Below are 21,581 nucleotides of genomic sequence, written 5' to 3'. Positions count from 1 at the left end.
ATCTTAATGTTTAGATTACAGACACAAACAGCGCATTATAGCATTAGAAAGACGCTCTACGATTTTAATATTTTTCTTGTTGAGCATTGCTGGACTGCCGCTAATTTTGGATGTTAGTTGCCAATCTCCACTCTCACTATATTGTTGTAGGCTTATCATTTTAGCCAGTATTCTCGATAGCAGGTTTTCCAGACCGTCATTCTGTATTGTGTGGATTATGAAGGATGAGAGAGTCATTTTCAATGCATTTTTCACCCACCCATAGACTGACCATTATTTCAGAGGCTGTCCACGGGAAAGCGGTGATAAACATCAGTTGCTCCAACTCATCTTGAGGGAACCAGAACCAGTTGGATTAGACTTTAAAACAAATCACCTTCCAGAGAGATGATACTACAATAGGTCTTAAAACTTTAAACAGATCCCAAAATGCTCGACGAAATCATGCCAGGTTCCACGTGTATGCTGACAACACCCAAATCTAACTCGCCACCACCTCTCTCGACCTTTACACTGCCTCCGATTTGTCACGCTGCTTGTCCGACATACAGTACTGGATGAGCAGAAATTTTCTCCAATTAAACACTGGGAAGCACAAAGCCATTGTCCCCCACCAAAAACTCCATTCCCTAGCCACCAATTCCTTCCCTCTCCCTGGCTACTCAGGCTGAACCAGACTGTTCACAACCTCAGCGTATTATTTAGCTCTGAACTGAGCTTACAATCCCACATCCTCCATATCACGAAGACCACCTACTTTCCATCCCTGCTTCAGCCCTCCTGGATTGCTTTTAAGTCCAGAATACAAGAACAAAAATTTAAAATTTACTTTCAGCATTGAAAATAGCCCTTCCTTATTCAAATGGTAGGACGTTGAGAACTTTCAAAGAAAACATTTACAGATCTGAACCCAGGTATGGGAAGACTGATTTGCCTTCAACATACCACTATCACCATCAATTGCTGCCCATACCTCTTTCTCGATCTCTGTTTTCACGCCTATCCCTTTCTGTATGGCCACGCCTGTCAAAGGAAGCATCTCTGCTTTGGTCTCGATCGTATCGATCTCTTTCTGTGTATCCACTTCTTGTATCCCAGTTTTCATGGTAACTGCTGCTTGTGCTGTGCGTGTCAAATTGAGAGCCTCTAGTTGTTCCACGGCTCCCTGAGAGATCAGAGATTTGTTTATTTTGTGGTACAAAATGAGCACTTCACCAGAAACACAGCAGAATCTCTTTATAATGCAGTCTTTGAGTCGATCACTGCAAGAGTTTGAGGCTGTATTATACAGAATCTCTATTAATGAAAAAAAAAAGACTTCCAGAATTTAAGGTTAGCTACAAAAAATGACCTTAGTCTCCTGGAGTTGCAAAAATCAGAGTTGCACGATTCCTTGCCATAGGTGAAACATTTCTTACTACTAAAGAATAGTTTTATGTATGATAAAAGGATATGTGGTATGATAATCAGAATGGCGGAAATTATTACTCGTTTTCCTTTATATAGGCAAACCGACTATACCCATCTGACAGACTACAGAAAGCACAGGTAGCAACATGGATTAGAAGAGGTAAAGTGAAGATCTGAAGGGAATGTAATAGGTCAATTTGACCAGAATAGCAGAAAGATAGTGTAAAGAGGAAAATTAACTTTAACTTTTCCTGGTGCATCACAACTTGTTAAAGATCAGGGGGTAAAGTTCTACTTCCTGGCTGGCCAAACATTGTTTAATAATAGATTACCTGAAGATTATATCAAACACAACTTCCTAGTTTAGCAAAGGTACTCAATTTGAACAACAAGGGCCACTAGAAAAAAAAACTCTTTTATATAGCTCCTTCCACATCCTCAGGACTTTACAAATGATACACAGCCAATTAATTACTTTTGAAGTAATTTGCACATAGCAAGCTCCCATAAACAGTATTGAGATACAATACCAGTTAATGTTTTGGTGGTGGTTGAGGGGCGAATGTTAGCCTCCCATCACTGCACTGAAGTGTCAGCCTAAATTACGTGCTTAACTCCTGGAGTGAGGGTTGAACCCAAGACCTCAGACTCCGATGCGAATGACACCACTGAGCCAATTCTTGGGTTTTAATTCCTTCCTGCTCAGATTGACATCATCCACCTTCTTTTGTCAAGATCAGACAATCTCATTCAGAGCAGGACAGATGCAATGTTTCCAGTTTTTAACCAGCCATCCACAGCTGCTCTGGATCCTGTGAAATAATTGATGAGTGTGTCAAGGACATAAGTGCCTTCATTTTAAGGTACCCGCTGCTCATGGGAATGGTGTTACTCCAAATTAATGTACAAGTAAATCACCCAAATTGTAGACCCGTACTCCCAATTCCAAGCACAGGGCACTCTCACTCCCAGTAGTTTTTTTCTACACAGAAATATTCAACCTTTTGGTAATTTAAGAGAAATCAACCTTTACTTCCACAATTCCACATATTCAATCTATTAAATCAAGCTCCTCTTGCTCTTTGGCACTGGGACGACAAGGAAATATCAGCAAGGGAAGAAAAGGCAAACCAGGCTGGAGGCCAACAGCTAGGAAGCGAAAGTTAGGAGGCGGGACACTTTAGCACATGCCATTTGTGGTTAGGTATCCGAAAGAACTATTAGGGGACAGATGCTGAAAAGATGCCAGTTCAGGTCTTGTTTTGGCAGAGCAGTGCATCAGACAAAAGCTGAGCAAGGCCAGGACTTGAGCTTACAGCTGCATCCAAGGAGAAGGAAAGATTCAGGTCAGGCAGAACAAACAGGCCAAGCGAGTTAGGACCCAAACACTAAAGCACAGATTTTTGGAATGATGACTTAACTCATGAGCCATGATGCGGGGAGATACCAAATTAATGCAATGAAATGTTGTGTTCCACCCAGCAGTGTGAGATTTACTTTAGAACAAACATTTGTTGCATTCTTTTTGGCAACAACCTTTTATTCAATCAAGAAGTTAAAATTTTTAAATGACACATTGGCAAAATGCAACTCATCCATGTAGATGACTTATAAATTAAAACTTGCTTACAGATTTCTCACTCTAATTATGCCATTCATCGCCCACCTTGAGTAAATCATAACATGAGATGATTTTCCGTTGTTCACCATTGCTAGCAGAATTGTAAATGTTCTTTATACACGCATTTAGGATTTCACTATTGTGACCGGCAGTAATCTTCCACCAAACTATCTCATCTAGAATTTATTTTGGGTTTTGTTATGCTGGCAACATTGCACCAGACATGATTTGAAAGTTTCCCTCAGGAATTGGGTGCAATAGTGGTACAGTAGTAAACCTGAGAATTCATAAGATTAAAATAAAAACATTTAAATCTCACCCTTTTCGGTTAACTCTGGTCCTCTCCCTCTCCCCCTGGCTGTCCTTTCATTCCTGGTCTCACTTCTGGTTTCATTCCTAGTCTCACTTCTGGTCTCACTCCTGGCGTCATTCCTGACGTCACTTCTAGCATCATTCCTGGTCTCACTTCTGGTTTCATTCCTAGTCTCACTTCTGGTCTCACTCCTGGCGTCATTCCTGGCGTCACTTCTGGCATCATTCCTAGTCTCACTTCTGGCTTCATTCCTAGTCTCACTTCTGGTCTCACTCCTGGCGTCATTCCTGGCGTCACTTCTGGCATCATTCCTAGTCTCACTTCTGGCTTCATTCCTAGTCTCACTTCTGGTTTCATTCCTGGTCTCACTTCTGGTTTCATTCCTAGTCTCACTTCTGGTTTCATTCCTGGCATCACTCCTGGCATCACTCCTGATGTCAGTTCGGGAATTTTCATCTCTGCCATGGCTTCGGCTGTAATTGCGGTCCTCATGATACTGTTCGTCTTTCCGATGGGAATCTCTGCTTTCTCTATAGTCATGAGCATCTCGGCCAGAACGTGGCTCTCTCAGATCTCGAGAGTCTTTGCTGTCCCTGTAATCTCGAGTGTCTCTCGTATCACGAGCCTCACGAGATTCCCTGGGCTCTTTGCGCTCACTGTTGTCTTTCGCTTCTTTGCGATCTCGACTGTCTCTAGTATCGCGGCTTTCCCTGTGCATTCGCTCATCCCTATCTTGGAGCGTACTCTGATCCAGTTCATAATCTCGCTGGTCACGACCATCTTTGCTCTCCTTTTCTCGATCCCGTTTTCCTCTGCTTTCTAAAGAGAAAATCTGTATTAGTGTTGGAACAAAATAAGCTTTATTAGTTAGTTGAGACAAAGCGTATTCTGTGCAAATAAAACATCCAGATGATTTCAAGTGCTGAGAACTTGAACCACTCTGGATGGCTGAGTGTTCTGTACCTGTAACAGGAAAACCATACAGTAAATAACCATTATTAAGAAAGGTTGTTGTAAGCGATAATGAATCATTCCTCAGTAATTTGACACATGAAGTGTGACTATCATTTAATGACCAGATACAATGCAGACAAACAAATCCTCATTACAACAATTTATGCATTTAATGAAAGATTTAACTGTGATTTCAGAAAGATATTAAAATCTGTTAATTAAGTTTTCTTAATTAGATTATAGGGTACAATCAATTCTCCACATATAACACATATACTTTTTAGAACAATGGAACAAGTAGAAAACGTAACCAATGGTAGCTAGTTTACAGAGCGTTCCTAAAGGGATGACATAAGAACCGGTCTGTGCAACAGTTCAAGGAGTTCATCATTAGTATCTCTTTTAAAGTTAAATGGTCACAAAGAATTCAATTAGTGTTCCTGGTACACATTAGGGGAACAAGTTGGAAGGAGTAACAGCCATCTGAGAGAGTGGCCCAATATCCACATTTGAAATGACACGATGCAGCTTGGGGAGCTGCTATGCAAAAATTAGTCAAGTGCATTCTGACATGGAAGAAACTAGTGTCACATGAAAGGAGCAATACAAGACAATGGAGAATTAACTTAAAATTTCATGCTGGTATCAAGGATTGAATAATTTCCTATGCTTCGCTGGTGAACCCTGACACAAGGGTATGATTAGCAGGTTACTCGTCCACTGAGAGACAGTACATCAAAACAATCACTGATTGATATCTGATAAAATTAAGCAAGAATGCGAGACCAAATTACAGATGAAGATTGTTTTAGCTTAAGGTGTAAAAGTGACTACCCAACATCATAAAACTTCATATTACAGCCTCTTAGAGCAGAAGGGATTAGGAACATAGGAGTTGCTCGACAAAAAAAAGACCAAGGTCCATCTAGTTCTGTTGTGTCTGTGTGTTGATAGAGACACTGAAGACAGGAGTTGGTTTGATAGGTGTTTACTAAACAAAGTCTGGAGGGGAACTAACGGATACAACACAATACTCAGGCTTATATAGCCCAAGTGGCCATTACCAGCATTACAGTACACATGGGGCTCTTAAAGGCACATACACCACAATTCCTCCCCTTTTAGCTAACCAGTACATCATATTTTAAGTAATTATTAATTACATGTTACAAGAAAAATAATCTATACATTGCTGCAGTTAATTAATTATAAGTCAGTCTCTTTGGAGGCTTCCTGACTCGGTCCGGATAACGCCTCGGTGGTGTAGTAGTTTCTGGTGGTGTAGTAGGTTCTTTTGGCAAGGCTGATTCGGCTTGAATGCCAGTGTCGGGTTCATCGGGTTCCAGTATCACCGGATCGGAGGTAGATATAGGTATCTCTACTTCATCGTTAGGCGTGTAGGTTGTCCCTTTTCGGATGACTATGATTTGGTCAGCATGGCGCCTTATTATGCTTTCTCCGATGTCCACGGTATACATCAGCGGTCCTAGTCGTGTGCAGATAGTTCCAGGCTGCCATTTCTCGGTACGGTAGTCCCGGGCCAAAACTTGTTGACCTATCTGGAAGGTTCTAGCTGGCCTTTCATTCATGCCTTGAAATTGCCGGTTCTCCACGTCCCTTCTGATGTTGGGCTTGATCAAATCCAGCCGGCATCTTAGGCTTCTATTGAAGAACATCATGGCGGGAGTTTGGTTTGTAACCATATGTGTTGCATTCCTGTATGCGAACAAGAAGTTATCCACCTTGTGCTGAAGTTTTGTCTTCATTACCCATGGCCTTTATGGCCTTCTTGAAGGTCTGGACAAACCTTTCAGCCAATCCATTGGCGGCGGGATGGTATGGGGCGGATGTGTAGTGCTTAACCCCATTGTTTTTTTAAGAACTTCCTGAATTCTTTGGACACAAATCGCGGTCCATTATCAGAACAGATCTGTTCCGGCAGCCCATTCCTGGCAAATATGGTCCTTAATACTGTGATGGTTTTTTCCGTGGTGGTGGAGGACATCTTGATTACCTCCGGCCACTTGGTGTGTGCATCAACCGCGATTAAGAACATTGAGTCCATAAATGGACCAGCAAAGTTGATGTGTACCCTTTGCCAGGGAGATGAGGGCCACTCCCATGGATGTAGAGGGGCTTGGAGTGGAGCGTTTTGGACCTTCTGGCATCCTAGGCAGCTCTTGGTCATTTCTTCGATGTCTCCATCGATACCTGGCCACCATACAAACGCTCTGGCTAGGTTCTTCATTTTCACTCCACCCAGATGCCCCTCGTGAAGCTCCTTTAGCACTTTATCCTGGAGTTTGGGTGGAATCACCACTCTGGATCCACACATCAAGGTTCCTCGGCACACTGACAGCTGTTCTCTTCTTTGCGAGAATGCTGGCAACAGTGGTTCGCCATGTGCTGGCCATCCCTTCACCGTTAAGTCGTAAACTCGTGAGAGAGTCGGGTCATTTCTCGTTTCCTTTTCAATGGCAGAATTTGTTACTGGTAGACATTCCACTATGGTTGAGTGGAACATCTCCACTGGGTCTACTGTAGGTGCCTCTTCTACCGTTGGCAACAGTAGGCGCGATAAACCGTCAGCATTCCCATGCTGTTTTGATCCTTTGTATTCTATGTTGTATTGGTGTGCCCCTACAAAAAGGGACCACCTCTGTAGCCTTTGCACTGTCATAATGGGAACACCCTTTTTAGGGTTGAATATGGAGATGAGGGGTTGATGGTCAGGCAACAAGGTAAATTTTTGTCCGTGTAGGTAATGGTTGAATTTCTTCACTCCCCATACCAGGCTGAGTGCTTCCCTGTCGATTTGGGCATAGTTACGCTCAGCTGAGTTCAATGAGCGTGACGCAAAAGCCATCAGCCGTTCCGAGCCATCAGGGAATTTATGCGATAATACTGCTCCTATGCCGCAAGGGGATGCATCGCACGCCAGTCTGATTGGCAGTGGTGGGTTGTAATGAGCCAAAACTTCTTTGGACGCGATTAAGTCTTTGCATTTATGGAAGGCACGTTTACAGTCTTCGCTCCATTTCCAAATTACTCCTGTTTGTAGCAGTTCATTAAGAGGGTGTAGAAGAGTTGATAAGTTCGGTAAAAATTTATGATAGTAATTTATTAATCCCAGGAACGACCTTAATTGTGAAACATTTTCAGGTGCTGGGGCTTTTATGACCGCTTCAATTTTTTCAGGTGACTTATGCAACCCTTCCTTATTAATTATGTGGCCACAATATGATATTTGATTTTGGAAAAATTCGCACTTGGGGCGATTTGCTCGTAGGCCCCGTTCTCTCAGCCTAGTGAGCACCTGCTCCAAATTGGCAAGGTGCTCGTTGTCGTTTTCTCCTGTTACAAGGATGTCGTCTAGGTAGCATTGAGTCCCCGGAATCCCTTGGAGGACTTGCTCCATAGCTCTTTGCCAGATAGCTGGAGCGGATGCTACTCCGAAAACCAGTCAATTGTACTGGTACAGACCTTTGTGTGTATTTATCGTGAGATATTTTTTTAGAGGCCTCTTCAACCTCCATCTGTAGATATGCCTGTGCCAAGTCAATTTTGGTGAAACGTTTCCCTCCGGATAGTGAGGCGAAAATATCTTCTATCCTCGGAAGAGGATACTGTACCGTGTGAAGGACCGGGTTTACAGTCACCTTGAAGTCTCCACAGATGCGAATTTTTCTCTGTTCTTCAGATTTATCATTCTTCAATGCTTTCTTCATGACTGGGACGATGGGTGTTACCCACTCGCTCCAATCTATTTTAGATAATATGCCTGCCTTTTCCAAATTCTCCAGCTCTGCCTCGACTGCTGGACGAATTGCGTATGGCACCGGTCTTGCCGTAAAAAACTTGGGAATTGCTGCATCTCCCACTTTTAGAGGCGGTGATGCCTTTCAAGGTTCCTAGTTTCTCTTGAAACACTTCCTTGGCGTTGGCCAAGATGTCTTTTAATCGTTCAGGTATGACATCATCATTTTTTTCCTTACTGGTTACCGTCTGTGCCTGAATGGAGTGCCAGTCTAAACGTATTTTCCTGATCCATTCACGTCCCAACAGCGGTGGACCACCATCTTGTGGAACGTATAAATACAACTTCTGTATTTCCTTGCCGTTGTATACAACAGGCACCCTTATTTTTCCTTTGGGGTATACTTTCTGCCCGTATATGTTTTCAAGATAATGGATGTGTCTTTTAAAGGTATATGCGGAAATAGTCGCTCGTAATCCCGTCAATTTATGACGGTCAGAGCTGATCCTGTATCTAGCTCCATTTTAACTGGGGACCCTGCTATTGTGAGGGTAACCCAAATGGTCTGGTAATCTTCTTTGGCAATTACATTATGTAATTTGAGAGAGCTTAGTCTCTTGTTCCTGGAGTCGCTATCGCTCTTCTGGTCTTCGGAGCTACTGTCCGTCATCATTTGTACCTTTCTGTGCTTTTCCTTATTGATTTTTTTTCTGTTAGTGGATTTTTTGTTTCCAGATCGGCATACACGTGTAATGTGTCCCATCTTTCCGCATTGCCTGCATGCTTTGTCCTTGAACCAGCAGTCCCTCTGGTCATGGGTGGATCTGCCGCAGCGATAACATCTCTCGAAACCCCGTGTCATTTCATGGGTGCCGAAGTCCTGTGGCTTTTGCTGTATCTCTGCAGCTCCTCTTGCACTGAAAGCCTTGTCCAGTGTTAAATCTTTCTCAGAAAATAGCCTTTTTTGTGTTCCTACACTTAGGAGACCGCAGACGAATTTGTCTCAGAGAATCTGCCAGTCCTGCCTCGAATTGGCAGTGTAGGGTATCAACAATCTCCTTAAAATTCTTGTCCATCGGTTCAGCTGGAGTGATTAAGTTTCGTAACAGCTTGTATGTCTTTGCGCCCATTAGATTTAGAAGTACTGAAGCTTTTTTTTCATCTTCTTTTCCATTTGCGGTGCAATATACCTCCACTCTTTCCACATATGTGGTCCAATCCTCTATCTCGTTATCAAAAGCATCAATATTGCCAGAATTAGGCATCTTAGAAAAGATATGGCGCTTCCCGCGCTTTTCTTTAGAAAAGATATGGCGCTTCCCGCACTTCCCGCTGCTGCTGCCGATGACAACGCTGTTTCCCGCGGTTTCCGTTTTTTATTTATTTATTTATTTACAGTTGGAGACTCGTTCCCGCCGGACTCTCTCTCTAGGTCTGAACACCGACCTGCTGCAGCGCCGGCCGTCTCCCGAGTGCTCCCTCCCCATCTGTTACTGCTTGCCTCCGCTTTCGTGCTTGGCCCAGCTGTAGAGCCAGCCGCTGGAGCCCCAGCCTGACGCCCAGGAAGGATTACCGCAGTACCTGCCACCAGCTTGGCAAGCTGGTGAAACAACAGCTTCTTTCACTTCTTGATTCTTCTGGACGCCAGAGGAATCGATGTCCCCGATCCCATCCTCGTTGCCACTGTTGTGTCTGTGTGTTGATAGAGACACTGAAGACAGCAGTTGGTTTGATAGGTGTTTACTAAACAAAGTCTGGAGGGGAACTAACGGATACAACACAATACTCGGGCTTATATAGCCCGAGTGGCCATTACCGGCATTACAGTACACATGGGGCTCTTAAAGGCACATACACTACAAGTTCGCCTTCTACTATCCTGGTAGTCAAATGATACAATGATAATGGAGTTATTGACGAATCATGGCAATCAATCTCTATCAATTAGTCTAAAACAGACCCAGACATGACGCAAGGATAGTTTTAGGAACCATAGGTCCAAAGTCACCTGTTCCTCCCAAGCTGGCTGCACTTACCATATTTCATATATTGTATACTCTTAGACTGCATCCCATATTGTTTTCTGTAAGAAATCTACCTAATTTGCATTTGAATGAATCAATACTAACTGCTTTCACCGTCTCCCTAGGGAGCTTGTTCCATAGATTTACCACTCGCTCATTGAAATAATGATTCCACAGCTTAGTTTTAAAATTACCCCTTTGAAGCACAGGCTGTCTCTTCTGGTTCCACCATGCTGGACAAGGTGAAACAGCTCCAGTCCCTTAAGAATCCTAAAAACAGCAATTATCCCACCTCTCAACCTTTCTTTACCAGCGAGAACATGCCCAATTTATATAATTAAAAAAAAATGTTTGTGGCATGTGGGCGTCGCTGGCACAGTCAGCATTTATTGGCCATCCCTAATTGCCCTAGAGAAAGTGGTGGTGAGCCGCCTTCTTGAACCGCTGCAGTCCGTGTGGTGAAGGTACTCCCAGTGTTGTTAGGGAGTGTGTTCCAGGATTTTGGCTCAGCGACGAGAAAGGATTGGCGATATACTAAGTCAGGATGGTGTGTGACTTGGCGGGGAACTTGGAGGTGGTGGTGTTCCCATGCGCCTGCTGCCCTTGTCCTTCTAGGTGGAAGAGGTCGCGGGTTTGGGAGGTGCTGCCGAAGAAGCATTGGCGAGTTGCTGCACTGCATCTTGCAGATGGTACACACTGTAGCCACGGTACGCCGGTGGTGGAGGGAGTGAATGTTTAAGGTGGTCGATGGGGTGCCAATCAATCAGGCTGCTTTGTCCTGGATGGTGTCGAGCTTCTTGAGTGTTGTCGGAGCTGCACTCATCCAGACAAGTGGAGAGTATTCCATCACACTCCTTACTTGGGCCTTGTAGATGGGGGAAAGGCTTTGGGGAGTCAGGAGGGGAGACACTCACCGCAGAATACCCAGCCTCTGACCTGCTCTTGTTGCCACAGTATTTATGCGGCTGGTCCAGTTAAGTTTCTGGTCAATGGTGACTCCCAAGATGTTGATCATAATCATAATCAACTTTATTGTCATTGTTAGTGCACAAGTGCAGTACAACGAAATGTAGGCTTGTGGCTCCAGAGAGTGTACATTTAGATTAAGACATTTAAACATTCAACATACATTTGGCTTGTAATACATTAACATAAACATAACCATAATAAAGTGCATTTAGAGTTTATTTGTGGAGTTCAGTAGGATGACAGCCCTGGGAAAGAAGCTGTTCCTAAATCTGGTCGTACGGGTGCGAATGCATCTATAGCGTCTCCCAGATGGCAGGAGGGTGAACAGACTGTGGCTGGGGTGGGTAGGGTCTTTGATGATCGACCGTGACCTCCGTAAACAGCGTTTCTGGTATATGTGCTCTATGGTCAGTAGCCGGGTGCCGGTAATGCGTTGGGCAGTTTTGACTACCCGCTGCAGGGCTTTCCGGTCATAGTAGCTACAGCTGCCATACCATACTGTGATACAGTTCGTCAGGATGCTCTCTATTGTGCAGCGGTAAAAGTTAGAGAGGATCAGGGGTGACAGGTTACATCCCTTCAGCCTCCTTAGGAAACATAGGCGCTGCTGGGCCTTCTTCACCAGAGAGGAGGTATTGAGGGACCAGGAGAGGTCTTCCGTGATGGTGGGGGATTTGGCGATGGTAATGCTGTTGAATGTCATGGGGAGGTGGTTAGACTCTCGCTTGTTGGAGATAGTCATTGCCTGGCACTTCTGTGGCACAAATGTTACCTGCCACTTAGCACCCCAAGCCTGAACGTCGTCCAGGTCTTGTTGCATGCGGGCAAGGACTGTTCCATTATCTGAGGAGTTGTGAATGGCGCTGAACACTGTGCAGTCATCAGCGAACATCCCCATTTCTGACCTTATGTTGGAGGGAAGGTCATTGATGAAGCAGCTGAAGATGGTTGGGCCTAGGACACCGCCCTGAGGAACTCGTGCAGCTATGTCCTGGGGCTATGATTGACCTTCAACCACCACAACCATCTTCCTTTGCACTGATGATCGAGAGTAGACTGATGGGGCAGTAATTGGCCGGGTTGGATTTGTCCTGCTTTTTGTGGACAGGGCATACCTGGGCAGATTTCCACATTGTCGGATAGATGCCAGTGTTGTAGCTGTACTGGAACAGCTTTGATAGAGGCGCGGCTAGTTCTGGAGCACAATTCTTCAGCACGATAGCCGGGATGTTGTCAGGGCCCATAGCCTTTGCTGTATCCAGTGCGCTTTGCCGTTTCTTGATGTCACATGGACTGAATCGAATTGGCTGAAGACTGGCTTCTGTGATGGTGGGGACCTCAGGAATAGGCCGATATGAATCATCCACTCGGCACTTCTGGCTGAAGATGGTTGCAAACCCTTCAGTCTTGTCTTTTGCACTCACGTGCTGGGCTCCACCATCATTGAGGATGGGGATATTCATGGAGCTGCCGCCTCCCATTCGTTGTTTAATGGTCCACCATCATTCACAACTGGATGTGGCAGGATTGCAGAGCTTTGATCTATAGCATGCTGCTTCTGCTTTTTAGCATGCATGTAGTCCTGTGTTGCAGCTCCCCCAGGTTATTCCTCATAATCGAACCCCTCAATTGCTCTCTTCTGTATCCTTTCAATACCTGCAATATCCTTTTTATACTGTGGTAACCAGAACTGTACACAGTATTCAAAGTGTGGTCATACCAATAATTTATAAAGTGACAGGATTACCTCACTATTTTGGTTCAATATGGACCATTTAATACATCCCAACATCTGATTTGCTTTACTCACTGACACTTAGCATTCTGCAGATACTAATCAAGAGGTCCCAAAAAAAAGACCCCTGTGGGAACCCACGGGTAACATTCTCCCAGGCTGATGACAATCCCTGTATCACCACCCTATGGGTTCTACTGGTCAACTAATTACCTATCTATTGTAAAAGATTTCCACTGATTCCACTTTCTCTATTTGCAGTACCAGCCTTTCCAGAGGAACGCCAAAGGCATTACCAAAATTCAAGTACACCACATCCACTGCCGTACCCCGATCGAACATCTTTGTTACACCCTCAAAGAAGTCAAATTGACAAAACCTCACCTTCATCTACTCATATTGGCTATCTTTTAGATGCTCCATAATCTTAACTTTAATAAGGGTTTCCATAATTTTATGGACAATGGACATCAAACTCACTGGTCTGTAATTTCCTGGGTCACTTTTGCTACCTTTTTAAAAAAAAAAAAAAAAAAAAAAAAATAGGGATGATCATCTACCTTTCTCCAGCCACCAGGCACCTCTCCAGTATTCAGTAATTTCTGGAAGATTGTGCCAGAGTTCCTGCGATTTTCTCCCTTATTTCGTTCAGGATCCTCGGATGCACCTTATCCAGCCCGAGATTTATTTACCTTCAGGTTGCACAGCTGTTTGGCAACCATGCTGGTAGTATTGTGAATAGTGTCACACGTGCAACACCCTCTCGTTTCCCTTTCCAGATAAAATAATTACCCATCTCCTCCTTGGTAAAAACTGAGGCAAAAAACTTATTTGACACTTATGCAGCCTGTGTAGTATAAGTTATCATGCCTGTAAGCATCAGAGCAGGCCCCAAGGATTTGTATGATTGTTACTGCTGTGTGACCAGCAGTCGGTTTGGCTCAGTGGTAGGGTTTGGTGCAGTTGGACCTAGAAGCACAGACACACCTGCGAGTTTCAATTTAACTTTGGACAGTGGGACTTTGTGTTTTAATGGGTTTCGATGGATCTTCAATTGGATAAGACAACGATGCCAGTTTCGCTGGAACAATGGACTTCCTGGCCTCAATGATAAACACTTCAACCTTGGGCAAAACACATCAGCAGTAAGACTAAATCACATAAAATATGTACCACAGGGAGGGGGAGACAAGATAAGGAATTGTCTTCCATCCCCCAGCCCTGTACATGTCCTGTGGTTTGGATTAGTGTGTGTATTGGAATACAAGAGTTGTATTGGAATACAAGGCCCAGACTCGAAAAGGTGGGAACCAGACAAAGAAGGGTGATTTAAAAGACATCACTGCAATACACAAACCTTAATGAACTTTTACGGTATACAGAGAAGGCAGCTTTGGGCATTCTCTCTCTCTCTCGCTTGCTACCAAGAACCAAGCACTCCGCCCGAGACGGAGAGAAGAAACCACCACGAGCGACAAGACCCTTGCCTTGCTTTTCAACTGTAGGAACGAACCTCGAAACTGGGACTTGGAGACTGCATTGGCGATACGGAACCAGGAGACACGTTCTACAGAGGGAAGCAGCGAGCAAGAAAACGGACAATCGAGGTGAGCATTGTCCAAGCCCACGCATCCTTAAGATTGTGTGAGGGGGTGTTGTGTGTCCTAACCAATCCAGAGGGGTTTAGTGGGGAGGTTGTGTGTGTATTATATAGTGTATGTTCTGTGGGACAAGTCCATGTTATACCAACACAGTGTGATTTTAGGCGTCTTAATACGAGACAGGGGCCTTTTCGACAGGCCAAGTTGTATTGTTGTACTGTTTGTTTTACGCCACCAGGCATTTTACGTACTGGAGGCGAGTGTGTGCGTTAACTTTATTAAACACCGTTGAGTCCGAAAAGCTTGTCCGTGTTCCAATCCTGTTCACCGTAATTCCTGTCGTATAGAACTAAGTAGGAGGGGTGATTCGAACCGCCAAGGCAAACTACCTGCATGCCCTCATCTGATCCCAGTGGCCCCCAATCTAGTCTCAAGTCTCACTTCCTGCTTAGGGCTCATTGCTTCTTTGGTAAGTACTTTGAGATATTCTTTGATGTAGGAACATAGGAACATGAGTAGGCCATTGAGCCCATCAAGCCTGTTCCACTAGTCAATGAGATCATGGCTGATCTGCGAGCTAACTCCATATACCCATCTTTGGCCAAAATCCCTTAATACCTTTGGTTAACAAAAAGCTATCAATCTCCGATTTAAAATTAACTTATTGCGGAAGAGAGTTCAAACTTCTACCACCCTTTTTGTGTAGAATTGTTTCCTAATTTCACTCCTGAAAGGTCTGGCTCTAATTTTTAGACTATGCCCCCTAATCTTATAATCCCCAATCAGTAGAAATAGTTTCTCTCTATCTATCCTATCTGTTCCCCTTAACATCTTGAAAAATTCGATCAGATCACCTTCTAATTTCTAGGGAATACAACCCCAATTTGTGTAATCTCTCTGCGTAACTTAACCCTTGAAGTCCAGGTATCATTCTGGTAAACCTACGCTGCACTCCCTCCAAGACCAATATATCCTTCCTACCGTGTGCTACCCAGAACTGCTCACAGTACTCCAGGTGTGGTCTAACCAGGGCTTTGTATAGCTGCAGCATTATTCTACCCCCCTTGTATTCTAGTCCTCTAGATATAAAGGTCAGCATTCCATTAGCCTTTTTGATTATTTTCTCTACCTGCTCATGACATTTTAATGATCTATGTACAGTACCTGGACCCCCAAGTCTCTTTGGACCTCCACTGTTTTTAAGTTTTTCACCATTTATAAAGTACCCTGTTCTATCCATTTTAGGGCCAAAGTGGATGACCTCACATTTGCCTACATTGAAATCCATTTGCAAATTCACTTAATCTATCCAATATCCCTTTGTAATTTTATGCTTTCATCTACATTGCCGTCTATCTTTGGGACATTGGCTTTTTATGCCATCATCCAAGTCGTTAATAAATACTGTGAATAGTTGAGGCCCCAACACAGATCCCTGTGGGACACCACTGGTCACATCCTGCCAATTTGAGTACCTACCCATTATTCCTACTGCCTTCCTCCTACCGCTCAGCCAATTTCTTAACCAGGTCAGTAATTTGCCCTCAATTCTGTGGGTTTGTACCTTAGTTAACAGTCTCTTATGTGGGACGTTATCAAATGTCTTTGCTTTTCTATTCTTCCTACCAAAGTGGGTAACCTCACATTTTCCCACATTATACTCCATCTGCCAAATTTTTGCCCACTCATTTAACCTATCTATATCCCTTTGCAGACTCTTTTCACAACTTGTTTTCCCACCTATCTTTGTATCGTCAGCAAATTTGGCTACAGTACACTCTGTCCCTTCATCCAAGTCATTAATATGGATTGTAAATACAATAGCAAAATACTGAGGATGCTGGAAATCTGAAACAACAGAAAATGCTGGAAACACTCAGCAGGTCAGGCAGCATTGAGGAGAGAGAAAGAGTCAATGTTTCGGAACAAACCCTTCATCAGAATCCTTAATAATGGATTCCAGCATTTTCCCAATGACAGATGTTAGGTTAACTGGCCTATAGTTTCCTGCTTTCCGTCTCCCACCTTTCTTGAATATGGGCATTACATTTGCAGTTTCCCAAAGTCTATGGAATTTTGGAAGATTACAACCACCATCTCTGCAGCCACTTCTTTTAAGACCCTAGGATACAGTCCATCAGGTCCAGGGGACTTGTCAGCTGCCTTTAGTCCCATTAATTTGTCTAGTACTTTTTCTCTAGTGATAGTTTTAAGTTGCTCCCTTCCTTTGGCCGCTTGATTTTCCACTATTATTGGGATGCTTTTAGTATCTTCTACCGTGAAGACAGATACAAAATATTTGTTCAAAGTCTCTGCCATTTCCTGGTTTCCCATTATTAATTCCCCAGTCTCATCCTCTAAGGGACCAATGTTTACTTTAGCTGTTCTCTTTTTTACTGTCCGTTTATATATTTCTTGCTAGTTTACTCTCAATCTATTTTCTCCCTGTATTATTTTTTTAGTCATCCTTTGCAAGTTTCTAAAAATTTCCCAATCTTCTTGCCACTAATCTTAGCAACATTGTATGCCTTTTCTTCATCATTGATACCATCCTTAACTTCCTTAGTAAGCCACAGATGGTTCATCCTTCTTGTAGAGTTTTTCTTTCTCACTGGAATACATCCTTGTTGAGTTATGAAATATCTCCTTAAAAGTCTGCCACTGCTTATCTACTAACTTACCTTTTAATCTATTTTTCCGGTCCAATTTAGCCAACTCTGTCTTCATAAACTTAAACAAAGGCAATTACAAGGGTAAGACACTAGTTTCAGACCCAGGTTTCTCACCCTCAAACTGAATGTGAAATTCTGATCACTCTTCCCTAGAGTATCCTTTACTATGAGATCATTAATTAATCCTGTCTCATTACACATTACCAGGTCTAAAATAGCCTGTCCCCTGGTTGGTTCCACAACATATTGTTCTAAGAAACTGTTCTGAATACACTCTATGAACTCGTCCTCAAGGCTACCTTTGCCAATTTGATTTGTCCAATCTATATGAAGATTAAAATTGCCTACGGTTATTGCAGTGCCTTTTTTTACAAGCCCCCATTATTTCTTGATTTATACTCTGTCCCAGTGCAGCGACTGTTAGGGGGCCTATAGACTACTGCCACCAGTGACTTCATTCCCTTATTTCTTATCTCCACCTAAACTGATTCTACATCTTGATCTTCTGAGCCAAGATCATTTCTCACTACTGTACTGATCTCATCCTTTATTAACAGAGCTACCCCACCTCCTTTTCCTTTCTGCCTATCCTTCCGAAATGTCAATACTCCTGAATATTCAGTTCTTGGTCACCTTGCAGCCACGTCTGTAATGGATATCAGATCATACCCATTTATTTCTATTTGTGCCATCAATTCATCTATCTTGTTATGAATGCTGCATGCATTCAGATAAAGAGCATTTAATTTTGTCTTTTACCATTTTTCCCTACTCTGACCCTATTTGCTGGTGCAATCTTATGCTTGTACACTCTGTCCCTTCCTGTCACACTCTGGTTATCATTACCCCCATCACTACCCTGCACTATTGCCTTGTCCTTTCTTTATAACTTTCCCCCTCATCTGAACCCCCCCCCCTCCCCCCCAGTATTTAGTTTAAAGCCCTATCTATTCGATTTGTCAGGACACGGGTCCCAGCACGGTTCAAGTGAAGCCTGTCCCAATGGAACGGCTCCCTCTTTCCCCAGTGCCCCATGAATCGAAACCCATTTCACCCACATCAATCCTATTCCGAGACTGTGACCCCTGGTTCTAGTTATTCAACATGTCCGCCATTTCCTCATCATTGACAATATCTCCGCTTTCAGTTTTTAAGGGGGCCAACATTGCTCTAACTACCCTCTTTTTTCTAATATAGTTGTAAAAATTCTGCATGTTACAGAAACATAGAAGATAGGAGCCAGAGTAGGCCATTCGGCCCCTTGAGCCTGCTCTGCCATTTAATGAGACCATGGCTGATCATCCAAATTCAGTACCCTGTCCCTGCTTTCTCCCCATATCCCTTGATCCCTTTAGCCTCAAGAAATATATCTAACTCCTTCTTGAATATATTTAATGAATTGGCCTCAACTGCCTTCTGTGGTAGAGAATTCCACAGGTTCACCACTCTCTGCGTGAAGAAATTCTTCCTCATCTCAGTCCTAAATGGCTTACCCCTTATCCTTAGACTGTGACCCCTGGTTCTGGACTCCCCTGCCATCGAGAACATCCTTCCTGCATCTAGTCTGTCTAATCCTGTTAGAATTTTATAAGTTTCAATGAGATCCCCTCTCATTCTTCTAAACTCTAGGGAATACAAGACCAATCGACCCAATCTCTCTTCAGGCGTCATTCCTGCCATCCCAGGTACCAGTCTGGTGAATCTTCGCTGCACTCCCTCCATGGTAAGAACATCCTTCCTCAGATAAGGCGACCAAAACTGCACACAATACTCAAGGTGTGGTCTCACCAAAGCCCTGTACAACTGCAGCAAGACATCCTTGCTCCTGTACTCGAATCCTCTCACTATGAAGGCCAACATACCATTTGCCTTCTTAACCGCCTGCTGCACCTGCATGCTTACCTTCAGCGACTGGTGCACAAGGTCACCCAGGTCTCGTTGCACTTCCCCTTTTCCCAATCTATTGCCGTTCAGATAATAATCTGCCTTCCTGTTTTTGCCACCAAAGTGGATAACCTCGCATTTATCCACATTATACTGCATCTGCCCAATCACCCAACCTGTCCAAATCATACTGGAGTTTCTCTGCACCATCCTCACAGCATACATGCCCACCCAGCTTTGTGTCGTCTGCAAACTTGGAGATATTACATCTAGTTCCCTCGTCTAGATCATTAATATATATTGTGAATAGCTGGGGTCCTAGCACCGATCCCTGCGGTACCCCACTAGTCACTGCCTTCCACTCGGAAAAAGACCCATTTATTGCAATTCTTTGCTTCCTGTCTGCCAACCAGTTCTCTATCCAAGTCAGTACCTTACCCCCAATCCCATGTGCTTTAACTTTGCACGCTAATCTCTTATGCGAGACCTTATCGAAAGCCTTCTGAAAGTCCAAATACACCACATCCACTGGTTCTCCCTTATCTATTCTACCAGTTACATCCACAAAAAATTCCAGTAGATTAGTCAAGCACGATTTACCTTTTCTAAATCCATGTTGACTTTGTCCGATCCTGTCACTGTTTTCCAAGTGCTCTGCTATTATATCTTTTATAATGGACTCTAGCATTTTCTCCACTACCGATGTCAGGTTTACCAGTCTATAATTCCCCGTTTTCTCTCTACCACCTTTTTTGAATAGTGGGGTTACATTAGCTACCCTCCAATCCATGGGAACGGTTCCAGACTCTATAGAATTTTGGAAGACGACCATCAATGCATCTACTTTTTCTAGGGCCACTTCCTTAATACCCTAGGATGTAGATTATCAGGCCCTGGGGATTTATCGGCCTTCAATCCCATCAATTGCCCCAACACCATTTCCCTACAAATACTGATTTCATTCAGTTCCTCCCTCTCATTAGACCCTATGTTGCCCAACATCCCTGGGAGGTTATTTGTGTCCTCCTTTGTGAAGACAGAACCAAAGTATGTATTTAATTGGTCAGCCATTGATGCACTATCAATTGCTACAAAAGACTGGAGATTGAGAAAGTAATAAACAGGCTTTTATTACCAAAGAACAGAGCATGCCTCTTGTGGTTGCCTGGTATCCAAAAGGGCCGGAGGCTGCCGAGCAGCGACCTTTATACCCAGCCATGAGGGTGGAGCCAGGGGCGGAGTCAGCTGAGGCATGCACAGACAAGTACAACAATATGCAAGAGTGAACAGTACTAACAACAGTGGTGAACAACAATACTAACAACAGTGGTTTACCACAGCCATTTCTTTGTTCCCCATTATAAATTCCCCTGATTCTGACTGCAATGGACCTACACTTGACTTCATCAATCTTTTTCTCTTCACATATCTATAGAAGCTTTTACAGTCAGTTTTTATGTTCCCTGAAAGCTTACTCTCATACTCTATTTTCCCCTTCTTAATTAATCCCGTTGTCCTCCTTTGCGGAATCCTAAACTGCTTCCAATCCTCAGGTTTGCTGCTTTTTCTGGCCAATTTATATGTCCTCTCCTTGGATCTTATGCTATCCCTAATTTCCCTCGTTAGCCACAGTTGAGCCAACTTTTTTGTTTAATTTTATGCCAGACGGGGATGAACAAATTCTGTAGTTCATCCATGCGATCTCTAAATGTTTACCATTGCCTATCCACCATCAACCCTTTAAGTAACGTTCCCCAATCCATCCTAGCCAACTCGCACCTCATACCATCGTAGTTTCCTTTATTTAAATTCAGGACCCTAGCCTGAGTCAACTACTTCACTCTCCATCTTAATGAAGAATTTTTTTTATTATGAACGCTCCTCCCCAAGGGGCCTCGCACAACAAGATTGCTAATTAATCCTTTCTCATTACATAATACCCAGTCTAAGATGGCCTGATCTCTAGTTGGTTCCTCGACATATTGATTTTGATATTCCTTGCAAGTTTCTTTTCATACTCCCTTTTTGTAGCTCTTATGTTTTGTGATCCTTTGCTGTTCTTTGTATCTTTCCCATTCGCCAGGAGCTGTGCTACTTTTGTATGCTTTGCAAAAGGACTAGACAAGTAAAAGTTGTTGTTCTAGGGCAGACAATCATCTTGCCAGACCCTCCCTATTTGTCAGCAAGACTTTGTACGAGAACTGGAAATGCACTCCCAAGTACTTAAAGCGGCAGAAAAGGCTGAGCGAAGTGCATATCCAGCAGGGAAGTATAGAATGAGAGAATACAAAACAAATAGTATGGCTTTCAGTAAGTGCCCAACATCAACATAGGATTGGAAAACTTTTGGTGCTCCCCATAGCCAGAATGTTTTGACATTGTGATGAACATCAGAGTCCAGTTGTCACCCAAAGAGAAAAAAAACCCTACACTAATAAAAAGGCACAAAAGGAGAGAAAAAAGTGATAATTTCTCCATGTCTGCTTTTTAAAAAAAAAATGCATCCTGTCTGAGGAAACTCCCGCACTAGACACTACTTCCACTGATAAGGCAGGCACGTGTCATGCTTCAAGGCTGCTGTTGTTACTCTAACCGGTTTCTAAAAAGTACACAAGGGTGCAATATATTGAATAATGTACCA

The 21,581-nt window shown here is 43.5% G+C and overlaps 1 protein-coding gene across 1 annotated transcript in view; it reads right to left on the bottom strand.

The window, feature by feature from the left end:
- The window catches only part of zc3h13 (zinc finger CCCH-type containing 13), a 163,461-nt gene that overhangs the window by 73,315 nt on the left and 68,565 nt on the right, over positions 1-21,581 (bottom strand). The window contains exons 11-12 of the mRNA XM_086006488.1: positions 3,351-4,163; positions 974-1,165 (exon numbers count right to left, since the gene is read on the bottom strand). Of these exons, the coding sequence (XP_085862614.1) occupies positions 974-1,165; positions 3,351-4,163 (1,005 nt within the window). The remainder of the gene's footprint in view (positions 1-973; positions 1,166-3,350; positions 4,164-21,581) is intronic.

Source organism: Somniosus microcephalus, chromosome 14 (genome assembly GCF_052327205.1).
Source record: "Somniosus microcephalus isolate GS21.2 chromosome 14, FLI_Smic_1.0, whole genome shotgun sequence".
Classification (NCBI taxonomy): domain Eukaryota; kingdom Metazoa; phylum Chordata; class Chondrichthyes; order Squaliformes; family Somniosidae; genus Somniosus; species Somniosus microcephalus.
Note: the sequence above shows the minus strand (reverse complement) of the source record. Positions and strands in the feature narration are given on the sequence as shown.